The following is a 16,803-nucleotide window of genomic DNA, read 5'->3' as shown; positions in this document are numbered from 1 at the left end:
TTGCCCTCCCCAAATGCATCGCCTCACATTTCTCCAGATTGAATTCCATTTGCCACTTTTCTGCCCATCTGACCAGTCCATTGATATCTTCCTGCAGTCTACAGCTTTCCTCCTCACTATAAGCCACACGGTCTATCTTTGTGTCATCCGCAAATTTCGTAATCAAACCCCCACATTCAAGTCCAAATCATTAATATACCACATAAAGCAAGGGACCTAGTACTGAGCCTTGCGGGACCCCACTGTAAACAGCCTTCCAGTTGCAAAAACACCCGTCGACCATTACCCTTTGCTTCCTGCCACTGGGCCAATTTTGGATCCAACTTGCCACTTTCCCTGGGATCCCATGGGATTTTACTTTCTTGACCAGTCTGCCACGTGGGACCTTGTCAAAAGCCTTGCTAAAATCCATGTATACTACATCAAACGCGTTACCCTCATCGACCCTCCTTGTTACCAGCTCAAAAAATGCGATCAAATTAGTCAGACACGACCTTCCCTTAACAAATCCATGCTGACTGCCCTTGATTAACCTGTGCCTTTCTAAATGACGATTTATGCTGTCCCTCAGAATTGTTTCCAATAATTTGCCCACCACCGAGGTTAGACTGACAGGCCTATAATTACTCGGTCTATCCCTTTCTCCCTTTTTAAACAACGGTACTTTAGCAGTCCTCCAATCCTCCGGCACCACGCCTGTAGCCAGGGAGGATTGGAAAATGATGGTCAGAGCCTCCGCTATTTCCTCCCTTGCTTCTCTTAACAGCTGGGATACAATTCATCTGGGCCTGGCGATTTGTCTACTTTCAAAGATGCTAATCCCCTTGATACTTCCTCTCTATCTGTGTTTATCCCATTCAATATTTCACACTCCTCCTCCTTAACTACAATCTCTGCATCATCCCCTTCTTTTGTGAACCATACCCGCATTTTGCATCTCCACACATAGGTTACCTTTTTGGTCTCTAGTAAGCCCTACTCTTTCCTTAGTTATCCTCTTGCTCTTTATGTATTTATAAAACATTCTTGGGTTTTCCTTTATTTTACTTGCCAGTATTTTTTCATGCTCTCTCTTTGCTTTCCTTATTTCCTTTTTAATTTCCTACCTGCACTTCCTATACTCCTCTAGGCTTTCTGCAGTACTGAACTCTTGGTGTCTGACATAAGCTTCCCTTTTTTGCCTTATCAAACAGTCCCAGGGCAAGTACAGCGTGGATTCGATACAAAGTAAAGGTCCCTCTACACTTTCTCATCAAACACTTCCAGGTGAGGAAAGTTGGATGGGACAGTGTAGAGGGAGCTTTACTCTGTATTTAACCCGTGCTGTACCTGCCCTGGGAGTGTTTGATGGGACAGTGTAGAGGGAGCTTTACTCTGTATCTAACCTGTGCTGTACCTGCCCTGGGAGTGTTTGATGGGACAGTGTAGAGGGAGCTTTACTCTATCTAACCCGTGCTGTACCTGCCCTGGGAGTGTTTGATGGGACAGTGTAGAGGGAGCTTTACTCTGTATCTAACCTGTGCTGTACCTGCCCTGGGAGTGTTTGATGGGACAGTGTAGAGGGAGCTTTACTCTGTATTTAACCCGTGCTGTACCTGTCCTGGGAGTGTTTGATGGGACAGTGTAGAGTGTCCTTTACTCTATCTAACCCGTGCTGTACCTGTCCTGGGAGTGTTTGATGGGACAGTGTAGAGGGAGCTTTACTCTGTATTTAACCTGTGCTGTACCTGCCCAGGGAGTGTTTGATGGGACAGTGTAGAGGGAGCTTTACTCTGAATCTAACCCGTGCTGTACCTGCCCTGGGAGTGTTTGATGGGACAGTGTAGAGTGTCCTTTACTCTGTATCTAACCCGTGCTGTACCTGTCCTGGGAGTGTTTGATGGGACAGTGTAGAGTGTCCTTTACTCTATCTAACCCTTACTGCACCTGCCCTGGGAGTGTTTGATGGGACAGTGTAGAGTGTCCTTTACTCTATCTAACCCTTACTGTACCTGCCCTGGGAGTGTTTGATGGGACAGTGTAGAGTGTCCTTTACTCTATCTAACCCTTACTGCACCTGTCCTGGGAGTGTTTGATGGGACAGTGTAGAGTGTCCTTTACTCTATCTAACCCGTGCTGTACCTGTCCTGGGAGTGTTTGATGAGACAGTGTAGAGTGTCCTTTACTCTATCTAACCCGTGCTGTACCTGTCCTGGGAGTGTTTGATGGGACAGTGTAGAGTGTCCTTTACTCTGTATCTAACCCGTGCTGTACCTGCCCTGGGAGTGTTTGATGGGACAGTGTAGAGTGTCATTTACTCTGTATCTAACCCTTACTGTACCTGTCCTGGGAGTGTTTACTTGACTCCATTTCTTTCTGTACTCAGGATTGTACTTTTGCCTTGGAGAACAGATTTGCAGCTCTCGCACAGGAAGAGACCGATTCCCCTGCAGAAGACAGCAGCATCGTAGCCATGCCCGACAGCACAGCCCACGTTACCACCAAAAGAAAATGAATCAAGGCAAAGCAGAATGGAAAGGCACAGTCAAAGTCAGAGAGACAGGTAGGACAGAGGGCTCTAGTCATTGGGGACTCCACTGTCAGACTCACCAACACCGCGCTGTGCAAAGGTAAGGCTTTGAACCACATGCTTATGTGTTTTCCAGGAGCCAAAGTTAATGATCTTCACAACAGAGTGGATGACCTCATGAAAGGTGAGGAAGTTGGAGCCATCATGACGTGGCACGTGGGAACAAATGGTGTCATGGATGAAAAGTCCTTTCTCTTCCAGGACAACTACAGGAAGTTGGTTCATGCACTAAAGGAGAAGGGAGCAAAGGTGGTCCTCTCCGGCCTCCTTCCAGTGTCACGGGGTTCTGCAGAAAGCAACAGCAGAATCATTGGACTCAACCTGTGGCTCGAGGAGCTAAGTAAGTGGGAGAGACTTGCTTTTATAGACAACTGGGGGAGTTGTTCAGCAGCCAGGTAAGCTTTTTAGGAGGGGTGGCTCCATCTTAGCTTTCTGGGTGCATAGATGTTGGCTGAGAATTTTGAGGTAGCCTTTGGGGAGCATTTAAACGAGTTGAGCCAAGGGTTAGGATAGATAAACCAGCCAGTAGTTTTACTGGGGTAGGTAGCACTAATGGACTACCCAGATTTTCTGAAGGCAAGGCACAGGGAAGGAATGGTGCCCAGAGTCAGCTAACTGACAAACCACTGAAATGCTTCTCTGCTAATGCAAGAAGTCTTAGAAATAAACTGCGGGAACTACAATCTTACACAGCTTTAGAAAACCCAGGTGATACTGAGAAAGGGCTAGATTGAAATGATGATGCTGAATACCAGATCGCAGGGTATAACTGTTTTAGGAAAGGTGGAATAGAGGTCAGGATGGAGGTGGTGTAGCCTTATTTGTCAGAAACAATCTGCCTGCTGTGGCATGAGATATTAGCACAGCAGCAGGAGCTGAAGCTGTTTAGATTCAATTAGTCCAGATATGTAATAAAAGCAGAAAATGCTGGAAATACTCAGCAAGTCAGGCAGCATCTGTGGAGAAAGAAACAGTTAATGTTTCAGGTCGATGACCTTTCGTCAGAATTGGAGTTCCAGTTCTGAGGAAGGTTCTTCGACCTGAAACATTAACTCTGAAACGTTAACTTTCTCCACAGATGCTGCCTGACTTGCTGAGTATTTCCAGCATCTTCTGTTTTTATTTCAGATTTCCGGTATCTGCAGTATTTTGCTTTTGTTTTAGTCCAGATATGTACTGTGTTCTGAACTGTAATAATGGGATCGTAGTGTGTACAATCTGCATTGTATTGGTTTGATCTGCATTGTTTGAAATTGTGTCTTTCTACATTGAACTGTGTGTATCTTTAAATTTTATGAAATAAAGTATATTTTGAAATATAAAAAAAAGTTTGGATTCAATTAGTCCAAGCCAATGGCCCCAAGTTTATGATTGGCACCTGTTACAGACCTCCAGGACAGGCATCCCCAGCTGATGAGGAACTTTGTTCACAAATCCTGGGATCCTGGGCTTTATTAATAGAGGCACAGAGTGCAAAAGCAAGGAAGTTATGCTAAACCTTTATAAAACACTGGGTGGGCCCCAGCTGGAGTATTGTGTTCAATTCTGGGCACCACACTTTAGGAAGGATGTGAAGACCTTAGAGAGGGTGCAGAAGAGATTTACTAGAATGGTTCCAGGGATGAGGGACTTCAGTTACATGGATAGACTGGAGAAGCTGGGGTTGTTCTCCTTACAGCAGAGAAGGTTAAGGGGAGATTTGATTGGTTTTCAAAATCATGAATGGTTTTGATAGAGTAAATAAGGAGAAACTGTTCCCGTTGGCAGAAGGGTCAGTAACCAGAGGATACAGATTTAAGGTGATTGGCAAAAGAACCAGAGGCGACATGAGGAAACATTTTTTGTACACATTTTGTTATGATCTGGAATGCACTGCCTGAAAGGGTGGTGGAAGCAGATTCAATAATAACTTTCAAAAGAGAATTGGATAAATACTTGAAGGGAAAAAATTGCAGGGCTGTGGGAAAAGAGCAGGGGTGTGGGAATAATTGGAAAGGACTTTCAAAGAGCCAGCATAGGCACGATGGGCCGAATGGCTTCCTTCTGTGCTGTATCTCCTATGGTATCATGATAATTGCTAAGGCTTTTGATGGACCAATAAAGGTTACACTAGGTTGCCCCAGGGTCACCAAACAAGAGTCAGCTCAACAAGTGCCCTTTTAGGACACCACTAGTATAGGAAAGAAACATATGGTCCAATCAAACTAAAAGAAGCCAAAATAAGCAACAAAGACCCAACTAAAGCAAAGGGAACCTTTCCCAACTAAATCACAATGTTGTTATCAGTGTCACTCTGGACCCTGCAGTGCCCACCGGTCGGAGAAGGCATCAAGTGAACCGGTGGGCACCACATGCTCCCTCACCAGGGCCACCCAGGCACGGACAAGGCCGCAGAGGAGAGGCAGACAGCTGGACCAAAAATTGCTATTTTAGCCAGGTCCGGGAGACGATCCTCTGACTTACCCACCCCCCTCCACACCGGGCGGACAAAGATTAGGAGTGCGGGGCTAAAGTGTAACCAAATGTTGAGGTGCGGCCCCTTCAGGTAACTACAGAGAGATTGCAGCCTCTCACACTGTACACAGTATATAAATGGCCCATGGATCCTCCAGGCCGCAAAAATCATATGCGGCCTGGGAGTCCGAGAAGGTGCTCAAACAACTGCTGCACACGACTGCTCGATGGAACATTTTCCACCCCACATCCACAATGGTGCAGGGAAGGACTCCCTTTGATTGGGGTCACTGGGGACTCGGGCCCGACACACACTGGGGACTGGGGACTCGGGCCCGACACACACTGGGGACTCGGGCCCGACACACACTGGGGACTGGGGACTCGGGCCCGACACACACTGGGGACTCGGGCCCGACACACACTGGGGACTGGGGACTCGGGCCCGACACACACTGGGGACTCGGGCCCGACACACACTGGGGACTCGGGCCCGACACACACTGGGGGACCCGGGCCCGACACACACTGGGGGACCCGGGCCCGACACACACTGGGGGACTCGGGCCCGACACACACTGGGGGACTCGGGCCCGACACACACTGGGGACTCGGGCCCGACACACACTGGGGGACCCGGGCCCGACACACACTGGGGGACTCGGGCCCAACACACACTGGGGGACTCGGGCCCGACACACACTGGGGACCCGGGCCCGACACACACTGGGGGACCCGGGCCCGACACACACTGGGGGACCCGGGCCCGACACACACTGGGGGACCCGGGCCCGACACACACTGGGGGACCCGGGCCCGACACACACTGGGGGACCCGGGCCCGACACACACTGGGGGACCCGGGCCCGACACACACTGGGGGACTCGGGCCCGACACACACTGGGGGACTCGGGCCTCAAAACACACTGGGGGACCCGGGCCCGACACACACTGGGGGACCCGGGCCCGACACACACTGGGGGACCCGGGCCCGACACACACTGGGGGACCCGGGCCCGACACACACTGGGGGACCCGGGCCCGACACACCCTGGGGGACTCGGGCCCGACACACACTGGGGGACTCGGGCCCGACACACACTGGGGGACCCGGGCCCGACACACACTGGGGGACTCGGGCCCGACACACACTGGGGGACCCGGGCCCGACACACACTGGGGGACCCGGGCCCGACACACCCTGGGGGACTCGGGCCCGACACACACTGGGGGACTCGGGCCCGACACACACTGGGGGACCCGGGCCCGACACACACTGGGGGACTCGGGCCTCAAAACACACTGCCGACTCAGTGTGCAACTCTACACCCAGACCCTGACAACGGCCGCACGGTTTTTGTGGCTTCAGATGGATTAATGGCTCAGTCTGCAGGTCCACAGTTTCAAATTAACCAGGCAGTGCTTCAGTCTGCAGGCCAGGTGGTGTTAATTGGCAATCTGTAAATAGTCAACAGACCAGAGGATTTTAAATTGGCCAGCCAGTATTTCCAGAAAGATGGCTTCAGCAATCAGGGCGAAAAATAAGAGGAGAAGATCGGTGGGGGGGGAGAAGAGGGAGAGATCGGGGGGAGGGGGGAAGATCGGAGGGAGGAGGGAGGGGGGAAGATCGGGGGGTGAGGGGAAGATCGGGGGGGAAGGAGAGGGGGAGATCGGAGGGAGGCGGGAAGATCGGGGGGTGAGAGGGGGAGATCGGGGGGAGGAGAAGGGAAGATCGGCGGAGAGAGGGGAAGATCGGGGGGGGAGAGGGGGAGATCGGGGAGGGAGAGGCGAAGATTGCAGGGAGAGGGGGAGATGGGGGGGAGAGGGGGAGATCGGGGGGGGGGGGAGAGGGGGAGATCGCGGGGAGAGGGGGAGATCGCGGGAAGAGGGGGAGATCGGGGGGGGAGAGGGGGAGATCGCGGGGAGAGGGGGAGATCGGGGGAGGAGAGGGGGAGATCGGGGGAGAGGGGGAGATCGGGGGAGGAGAGGGGGAGATCGGGGGGGGAGAGGGGGAGATCGGGGAGGGAGAGGCGAAGATTGCAGGGAGAGGGGGAGATGGGGGGGAGAGGGGGAGATCGGGGGGGGGGGGAGAGGGGGAGATCGCGGGGAGAGGGGGAGATCGCGGGAAGAGGGGGAGATCGGGGGGGGAGAGGGGGAGATCGCGGGGAGAGGGGGAGATCGGGGGAGGAGAGGGGGAGATCGGGGGAGAGGGGGAGATCGGGGGAGGAGAGGGGGAGATCGGGGGGGGAGAGGGGGAGATCGCGGGGGGAGAGGGGGAGATCGGGGGGAGAGGAGGAGATCGGGGGGAGAGGAGGAGATCGGGGGAGGAGAGGGGGAGATCGGGGGGAGAGGGGGAGATCGGGGGAGGAGAGGGGGAGATCGGGGGGGAGAGGGGGAGATCGGGGGGGAGAGGGTCAGATCGGGGGTGGAGAGTGAAAGATTGGGGGGACATCGAGGGTGTAAAGAGGGGGACATCGGGTGGACATTGTGGGGGGGGTGAACAGGGGGACATCTGAACGGGAGACATGGGACATCGGAGCAGTTTTCAAAGGTAGTTTAACTTAGTGTTTTCACTTCCTTCCATGGTTTTTTAATTTATTTAGTTTCTTTCTCCCTGATCCGGCCCTTCATGCCTGGTTTCATCGGGCGTGAATCAGCAGCAGTGAGCAAGCCACCCGGGAAAGTTAAAAATCTTTCTAATCCCTTCATCTGTGACAGGTAAAATGCCTTTGGTTCCTCAATGAGGTACATTTGGCTCTTTAACTGTTATCCCGCTGGCATTAATTGCCGGCAGGACTTCCGTTTTTGGGACACCCGCGTGCACACAGGTGGCTCCCTGGGATACTCGGAAGTTGGCAGGGTGGAGCCGGCTTCCGAATCCAAAGGGGATTTCTGCGATTTTCGGAGCTCCCCCGCCTCCAACGCACCCACAATTGCCCCCTAAAATCACCCTCCATATGTCTGGAAGTTGTTCAGATTCTGCAGAAAGGATGGAATTTAAAATATAAATTGAAGTGAGTACTGAATTGATGATTGGATGACAGAGAGTGAGTGATACTGACTGACCAAGTGATTGGCTGACTCCAGCTGTTATATTACCTACTATATCCGGAATAAAGAGGCTGTACCCCAGCAAGCTGTAGTGAAGAACAGACGGAATCAGTCCCCTCAATCCCGCGTAACTCCAGTCCGACTGTCGAGGACCCATCCGCACAAACACAGGCAACTGAGCACTCCTGCGATAAAGGAGAGAACAGCATCAGTCCACAGATCACCATATCCTATCACAGCGATCACTTCTTGGAATATCGATCTGCTCAAATTCCTCAATCCTGCTCTCAAAACAAAACACAACCAAATTATCAGTTCAAAACGGGTGAGAGATAGAGAGACTGTTATATACAGGGAAATAGAGCAGGAGAGGGAGAGAGAGAGAGACTGTTATATACAGGGGAATAGAGCAGGAGAGAGAGAGAGACAGAGAGACTGTTATATACAGGGGAATAGAGCAGGGGAGAGAGAGAGAGAGACTGTAAAAACAGGGGAATGGAGCAGGGGAGGGAGAGAGAGAGAGACTGTTATATACAGGAGAATAGAGCAGCAGAGGGAGAGAGAGAGAGAGACTGTTATATACAGGGGAATAGAGCAGGGGAGGGAGAGAGAGAGAGAGACTGTTCTATACAGGGGAATAGAGCAGGGGGGGGAGAGAGAGAGAGAGAGACTGGTATATACAGGGGAATAGAGCAGGAGAGGGAGAGAGAGAGAGACTGTTATATACAGGGGAACAGAGCAGGGGAGAGAGAGAGAGAGACTGTTATATACAGGGGAATAGAGCAGGAGAGGGAGAGAGACAGAGGGACTGTTATATGCTGGGAAATAGAGCAGAGGGGGTGAGAGAGAGAGACTGTTATATACAGGGGAATAGAGCAGGGGAGGGAGAGAGAGAGAGACTGTTATATGCAGGGAAATAGAGCAGGGGAGGGAGAGAGGGAGAGAGACTGTAATATACAGGGGAATAGAGCAGCGGAGAGAGAGAGAGAGAGACTGTTATATACAGGGGAATAGAGCAGGAGAGGGAGAGAGACAGAGGGACTGTTATATGCTGGGAAATAGAGCAGAGGGGGTGAGAGAGAGAGACTGTTATATACAGGGGAATAGAGCAGGGGAGGGAGAGAGAGAGAGACTGTTATATACAGGGCAATAGAGCAGAGGGGGAGAGAGAGAGACTGTTATATCTAGGAAAATAGAGCAGGGGAGAGAGAGAGAGAGAGACTGTTATATACAAGGAAATAGAGCAGAGGGGGCGAGAGAGAGAGACTGTTATATACAGGGGAATAGAGCAGGGGAGAGAGAGAGAGAGAGACTGTTACATACAGGGGAATAGAGCAGGAGAGGGAGAGAGAGACTGTTATATACAGGGGAATAGAGCAGGGGAGGGAGAGAGAGAGAGACTGTTCTCTTCAGGGGAATGGAGCAGGGGAGGGAGAGAGAGAGAGAGACTGTTCGAATCAGGGGAATAGAGCAGGAGAGGGAGAGAGAGAGAGAGACTGTTTTATACAGGGGAATAGAGCAGGAGAGAGAGAGAGAGAGAGACTGTTACATACAGGGGAATAGAGCAGGAGAGGGAGAGAGAGACAGTTATATACAGGGGAATAGAGCAGGAGAGAGACAGAGAGAGACTGTTATAGACAGGGGTATAGAGCAGGAGAGGGAGAGAGAGAGAGACTGTTTTTTACAGGGAAATAGAGCAGGGGAGGGAGAGAGAGAGAGAGACTGTGATATACAGGGGAATAGAGCAGGAGAGAGAGAGACAGAGAGAGACTGTTATATGCAGGGGAATAGAGCAGAGGGGGAGAGAGGGAGAGACTTTTATATACAGGGGAATAGAGCAGGGGAGGGAGAGAGAGAGAGAGACTGTTATATACAGGGGAATAGAGCAGAGGAGGGAGAGAGAGAGAGAGACTGTTATATACAGGGGAATAGAGCAGGGGAGGGAGAGAGAGAGAGAGACTGTTATATACAGGGGAATATAGCAGGGGAGAGAGAGAGAGAGACTGTTAAATGCAGGGAAATAGAGCAGGGGAGGGAGAGAGAGAGAGAGACTGTTATATACAGTTAAATAGAGCAGGGGAGGGAGAGAGAGAGAGAGACTGTTATATACAGGGGAATAGAGCAGGGGAGGGAGAGAGAGAGAGAGACTGTTATACACAGGGGAATAGAACAGGGGAGAGAGAGAGAGAGACTGTTATTTTCAGGGGAATAGAGCAGGGGAGAGAGAGAGAGACTGTTATATACAGGGGAATAGAGCAGGGGAGAGGGAGAGACAGAGAGACTGTTATACACAGGGAAATAGAGCAGGGGGGAGAGAGAGAGAGAGAGAGAGAGAGACTGTTATGTGCAGGGGAATAAAGCAGGGGAGGGGGGAGGGAGAGACTGTTTTATACAGGGAAATAGAGCAGAGGAGGTGAGAGAGAGAGACTGTTATATACAGGGGAACAGAGCAGGGGAGGGGGGGAGGGAGAGAGGGAGAGACTGTTTTATACAGGGGAATAGAGCAGGGGAGGGAGAGAGAGACTGTTATATACAGGGGAATAGAGCAGGAGAGGGAGAGAGACAGAGGGACTGTTATATGCTGGGAAATAGAGCAGAGGGGGAGAGAGAGAGACTGTCATATACAGGGGAATGGAGCAGGAGAGAGAGAGACTGTTTCTACAGGGGAATAGAGCAGGGGAGAGAGAGAGACTGTTATGTACAGGGGAATAGAGCAGGGGAGGGGGAGAGAGAGAGAGAGAGACTGTTATATACAAGGAAATAGAGCAGAGGAGAGAGAGAGAGAGACTGTAATAAACAGGGGAATAGAGCAGGGGAGAGAGAGAGAGAGAGACTGTTGTACACAGGGGAATAGAGCAGGGAGGGAGAGAGAGAGAGACTGTTCTCTTCAGGGGAATGGAGCAGGGGAGTGAGAGAGAGAGAGACTGTTATATACAGGGGAATAGAGCAGGAGAGAGAGAGAGACTGTTACATGCAGGGGAATGGATCAGGAGAGGGAGAGAGAGACTGTTACATACAGGGGAATCGAGCAGGGGAGGGAGAGAGAGAGAGAGAGACTGTTATGTACAGGGAAATAGAGCAGGGGAGGGAGAGTGAGAGAGAGACTGTTATTTCCAGGGGAATAGAGCAGGAGAGAGGGAGAGACTGTTATATATAGGGGAATAGAGTAGAGGGGGTGAGAGAGAGAGACTGTTATATACAGGGGAATAGAGCAGGGGAGGGAGAGAGAGAGAGACTTTTATATACGGGGGAATAGAGCAGGGGAGGGAGAGAGAGAGAGACTGTTATATGCAGGGGAATGGAGCAGAGGGGGAGAGAGAGAGACTGTTTTTTCAGGGGAATAGAGCAGAGGGGGGGAGAGAGAGAGAGAGACAGTTGTATGCAGGGGAATCGAGCAGAGGGGGAGAGATTGAGACTTTTATATCCAGGAAAATAGAGCAGGGGAGAGAGAGAGAGAGACTGTTATATAAAGGGGAATAGAGCAGGGGAGGGAGAGAGAGAGAGATTGTTATATACAGGGGAATGGAGCAGAGGGGGAGAGAGAGAGACTGTTTTTTCAGGGGAATAGAGCAGAGGGGGGGAGAGAGAGAGAGAGACAGTTGTATGCAGGGGAATCGAGCAGAGGGGGAGAGAGTGAGACTGTTATATCCAGGAAAATAGAGCAGGGGAGAGAGAGAGAGACTGTTATAAATAGGGGAATAGAGCAGGGGAGAGAGAGAGAGACTGTTATATACAGGGGAATAGAGCAGGGGAGAGAGAGAGAGACACTGTTATATGCAGGGGAATAGAGCAGGGGAGGGAGAGAGAGAGAGACTGTTATATACAGGGCAATAGAGCAGGGGCGGGAGAGAGAGAGAGACTGTTATATACTTGGAAATAGAGCAGAGGGGGGGAGAGAGAGATAGAGACAGTTGTATGCAGGGGAATAAGCAGAGGGGGAGAGAGAGACTGTTATGTACAGGGGAATAGAGCAGGGGAGAGGGAGAGAGAGAGAGACTGTTATATACAAGGAAATAGAGCAGAGGGGGCGAGAGAGAGAGACTGTTTTATACAGGGGAATAGAGCAGGAGAGAGAGAGAGAGACAGAGAGACTGTTATATACATGGAAATAGAGCAGAGGGGGAGAGAGTGAGAGACTGTTATATATAGGGGAATAGAGCAGGGGAGAGAGAGAGAGAGACTGTTATATACAGGGGAATGGAGCAGGGGAGAGAGAGAGAGAGAGACTGTTATATACAGGGGAATAGAGCAGGGGAGAGAGAGAGAGACAGTTGTTTCCAGAGAAATAGAGCAGAGGAGAGAGAGAGAGAGACTGTTATATACAGGGGAATAGAGCAGGGGAGAGAGAGAGAGAGAGACTGTTATATACAGGGGAATAGAGCAGGGGAGGGAGAGAGAGAGACTGTTATATACAGGGGAATAGAGCAGGGGAGAGAGAGAGAGAGAGAGAGACTGTTATATACAAGGAAATAGAGCAGAGGAGAGAGAGAGAGAGACTGTTATATACAGGGGAATAGAGCAGGGGAGAGAGAGAGAGAGAGAGAGACTGTTATATACAGGGGAATAGAGCAGGGGAGAGAGAGAGAGACAGTTGTTTCCAGAGAAATAGAGCAGAGGAGAGAGAGAGAGAGACTGTTATATACAGGGGAATAGAGCAGGGGAGGGAGAGAGAGAGAGACTGTTCTCTTCAGGGGAATGGAGCAGGGGAGGGAGAGAGAGAGAGACTGTTTTATACAGGGGAATAGAGCAGGAGAGAGAGAGGGAGAGAGACTGTTACATACAGGGGAATAGAGCAGGAGAGGGAGAGAGAGACTGTTATATGCAGGGGAATAGAGCAGGAGAGAGACAGAGAGAGAGAGAGAGACTGTGATATACAGGGGAATAGAGCAGGAGAGAGAGAGACAGAGAGAGACTGTTATATACAGGGGAATAGAGCAGAGGGGGAGAGAGGGAGAGACTTTTATATGCAGGGGAATAGAGCAGGGGAGGGAGAGAGAGAGAGACTGTTATATACAGGGGAATAGAGCAGAGGGGGAGAGAGGGAGAGACTTTTCTATACAGGGAAATAGAGCAGGGGAGAGAGAGAGAGACTGTTATATGCAGGGGAATAGAGCAGGGGAGAGAGAGAGAGACTGTTATATGCAGGGGAATAGAGCAGGGGAGAGGGAGAGACAGAGAGACTGTTATATACAGGGGAATAGAGCAGGAGAGGGAGAGAGAGAGAGACTGTTATCTTCAGGGGAATAGAGCAGGGGATAGAGAGAGAGAGAGACTGTTATATACAGGGGAATAGAACAGGGCAGGGAGAGAGAGAGAGAGACTGTTGTACACAGGGGAATAGAGCAGGAGTGGGGGAGAGGGAGAGACTGTTCTGTGCAGGGGAATAGAGCAGGGAAGAGAGAGAGAGAGAAACTATTATATGCAGGGGAATAGAGCAGGAGAGGGAGAGAGAGAGAGACTGTGAAATACAGGGAAATAGAGCAGGAGAGGGAGAGAGGAAGAGGCTGTTATGTACAGGGGAATAGAGCAGAGGGGGAGAGTGAGAGAGACTGTTATATCCAGGGGAATAGAGCAGGGGAGGGAGAGAGAGAGAGAGACTGTTATAGACAGGGGAATAGAGCAGGCGAGGGAGGGAGAGAGAGAGAGAGAGTGTTATATGCAGGGGAATCGAGCAGGAGAGAGAGAGAGAGACTGTTTTTGCAGGGGAATAGAGCAGAGGGGGAGACAGAGAGAGATTGTTATATATAGGGAAATAGAGCAGGGGAGGAAGAGAGAGAGAGACTGTTATATACAGGGGAATAGAGCAGGGGAGGGAGAGAGAGAGAGAGACTGTTCTATACAGGGGAATAGAGCAGGGGGGAGAGAGAGAGAGAGAGACTGTTATATACAGGGGAATAGAGCAGGAGAGAGAGAGAGAGAGAGACTGTTCCATACGGGGAAATGGAGCTGGGGAGGGAGAGAGAGAGAGACTGTTATTTCCAGGGGAATAGAGCAGGGCAGGGAGAGAGAGAGAGACTGTTCTATACAGGGGAATAGAGCAGGAGAGGGAGAGAGAGAGAGAGACTGTTATATACAGGGGAATAGAGCAGGGGAGAGGGAAAGAGAGAGAGAGAGAGACTGTTATATACAAGGAAATAGAGCAGAGGAGAGAGAGAGAGAGACTGTTCTATACAGGGGAATAGAGCAGGGGAGAGAGAGAGAGAGAGAGAGAGACTGTTACATACAGGGGAATAGAGCAGGGGAGAGAGAGAGAGACAGTTGTTTCCAGAGAAATAGAGCAGAGGAGAGAGAGAGAGAGACTGTTATATTCAGGGGAATGGAGCAGGGGAGGGAGAGAGAGAGAGACTGTTCTCTTCAGGGGAATGGAGCAGGGGAGGGAGAGAGAGAGAGACTGTTCGAAACAGGGGAATAGAGCAGGAGAGGGAGAGAGAGAGAGAGACTGTTTTATACAGGGGAATAGAGCAGGAGAGAGAGAGGGAGAGAGACTGTTACATACAGGGGAATGGAGCAGGAGAGGGAGAGAGAGACTGTTATATACAGGGGAATAGAGCAGGAGAGAGACAGAGAGAGAGAGAGACTGTTATAGACAGGGGTATGGAGCAGGAGAGGGAGAGAGAGAGAGACTGTTTTTTACAGGGAAATAGAGCAGGGGAGGGAGAGAGAGAGAGAGACTGTGATATACAGGGGAATAGAGCAGGAGAGAGAGAGACAGAGAGAGACTGTTATATACAGGGGAATAGAGCAGAGGGGGAGAGAGGGAGAGACTTTTATATACGGGGGAATAGAGCAGGGGAGGGAGAGAGAGAGAGACTGTTATATACAGGGGAATAGAGCAGGGGAGGAAGAGAGAGAGACTGTTAAAAACAGGGGAATAGAGCAGGGGAGAGAGAGAGAGAGAGAGACTGTTTTTTACAGGGGAATAGAGCAGGGGAGAGAGAGAGAGAGATAGACTGTTATATACAGGGGAATAGAGCAGGGGAGAGAGAGAGAGATGGTTATATGCAGGGGAATAGAGCAGGGGAGAGGGAGAGACAGAGAGACTGTTATATACAGGGGAATAGAGCAGGGGAGAGAGAGAGAGACTGTTTTTTACAGGGGAATAGAACAGGGGAGAGAGAGAGAGAGAGAGAGAGATAGACTGTTATCTACAGGGGAATAGAGCAGGGGAGAGAGAGAGAGAGACTGTTATATGCAGGGGAATAGAGCAGGGGAGAGGGAGAGACAGAGAGACTGTTATATACAGGGGAATAGAGCAGGAGAGGGAGAGAGAGAGAGACTGTTATCTTCAGGGGAATAGAGCAGGGGATAGAGAGAGAGAGAGACTGTTATATACAGGGGAATAGAACAGGAGTGGGAGAGAGAGAGAGACTGTTATGTGCAGGGGAATAGAGCAGGGGAGAGAGAGAGAGAGAAACTATTATATGCAGGGGAATAGAGCAGGAGAGGGAGAGAGAGAGAGACTGTGAAATACAGGGAAATAGAGCAGGAGAGGGAGAGAGGAAGAGGCTGTTATGTACAGGGGAATAGAGCAGAGGGGGAGAGTGAGAGAGACTGTTATATCCAGGGGAATAGAGCAGGGGAGGGAGAGAGAGAGAGAGACTGTTATAGACAGGGGAATAGAGCAGGCGAGGGAGGGAGAGAGAGAGAGAGAGTGTTATATGCAGGGGAATCGAGCAGGAGAGAGAGAGAGAGACTGTTTTTGCAGGGGAATAGAGCAGAGGGGGAGACAGAGAGAGATTGTTATATATAGGGAAATAGAGCAGGGGAGGAAGAGAGAGAGAGACTGTTATATACAGGGGAATAGAGCAGGGGAGGGAGAGAGAGAGAGAGACTGTTCTATACAGGGGAATAGAGCAGGGGGGAGAGAGAGAGAGAGAGACTGTTATATACAGGGGAATAGAGCAGGAGAGAGAGAGAGAGACTGTTCCATACGGGGAAATAGAGCTGGGGAGGGAGAGAGAGAGAGACTGTTATTTCCAGGGGAATAGAGCAGGGCAGGGAGAGAGAGAGAGACTGTTATATACAGGGGAATAGAGCAGGAGAGGGAGAGAGAGAGAGAGACTGTTATATACAGGGGAATAGAGCAGGGGAGAGGGAAAGAGAGAGAGAGAGACTGTTATATACAAGGAAATAGAGCAGAGGAGAGAGAGAGAGAGACTGTTCTATACAGGGGAATAGAGCAGGGGAGAGAGAGAGAGAGAGAGAGAGACTGTTATATACAGGGGAATAGAGCAGGGGAGAGAGAGAGAGACAGTTGTTTCCAGAGAAATAGAGCAGAGGAGAGAGAGAGAGAGACTGTTATATTCAGGGGAATAGAGCAGGGGAGGGAGAGAGAGAGAGACTGTTCTCTTCAGGGGAATGGAGCAGGGGAGGGAGAGAGAGAGAGACTGTTCGAAACAGGGGAATAGAGCAGGAGAGGGAGAGAGAGAGAGAGACTGTTTTATACAGGGGAATAGAGCAGGAGAGAGAGAGGGAGAGAGACTGTTACATACAGGGGAATGGAGCAGGAGAGGGAGAGAGAGACTGTTATATACAGGGGAATAGAGCAGGAGAGAGACAGAGAGAGAGAGACTGTTATAGACAGGGGTATGGAGCAGGAGAGGGAGAGAGAGAGAGACTGTTTTTTACAGGGAAATAGAGCAGGGGAGGGAGAGAGAGAGAGAGACTGTGATATACAGGGGAATAGAGCAGGAGAGAGAGAGACAGAGAGAGACTGTTATATACAGGG

At 50.7% G+C, this 16,803-nt stretch overlaps 1 protein-coding gene across 5 annotated transcripts in view; it reads right to left on the bottom strand.

The window, feature by feature from the left end:
- LOC137327804 (SITS-binding protein-like) overlaps positions 1–16,803 on the bottom strand; it is a 199,672-nt gene that overhangs the window by 35,706 nt on the left and 147,163 nt on the right. For 3 of the 5 annotated variants that reach the window (XM_067993617.1, XM_067993620.1, XM_067993615.1), the window contains exon 7: positions 8,124–8,260. In XM_067993617.1, coding sequence (XP_067849718.1) covers positions 8,124–8,260 — 137 coding nt within the window. The remainder of the gene's footprint in view (positions 1–8,123; positions 8,261–16,803) is intronic. The other 2 variants (XM_067993618.1, XM_067993619.1) reach the window with 1 other exon arrangement.

This window comes from Heptranchias perlo, chromosome 12, assembly GCF_035084215.1.
Source record: "Heptranchias perlo isolate sHepPer1 chromosome 12, sHepPer1.hap1, whole genome shotgun sequence".
NCBI lineage: Eukaryota > Metazoa > Chordata > Chondrichthyes > Hexanchiformes > Hexanchidae > Heptranchias > Heptranchias perlo.
The sequence above is the reverse complement of the archived record's forward strand: the minus strand, read 5'-3'. Positions and strand labels throughout refer to the sequence as shown.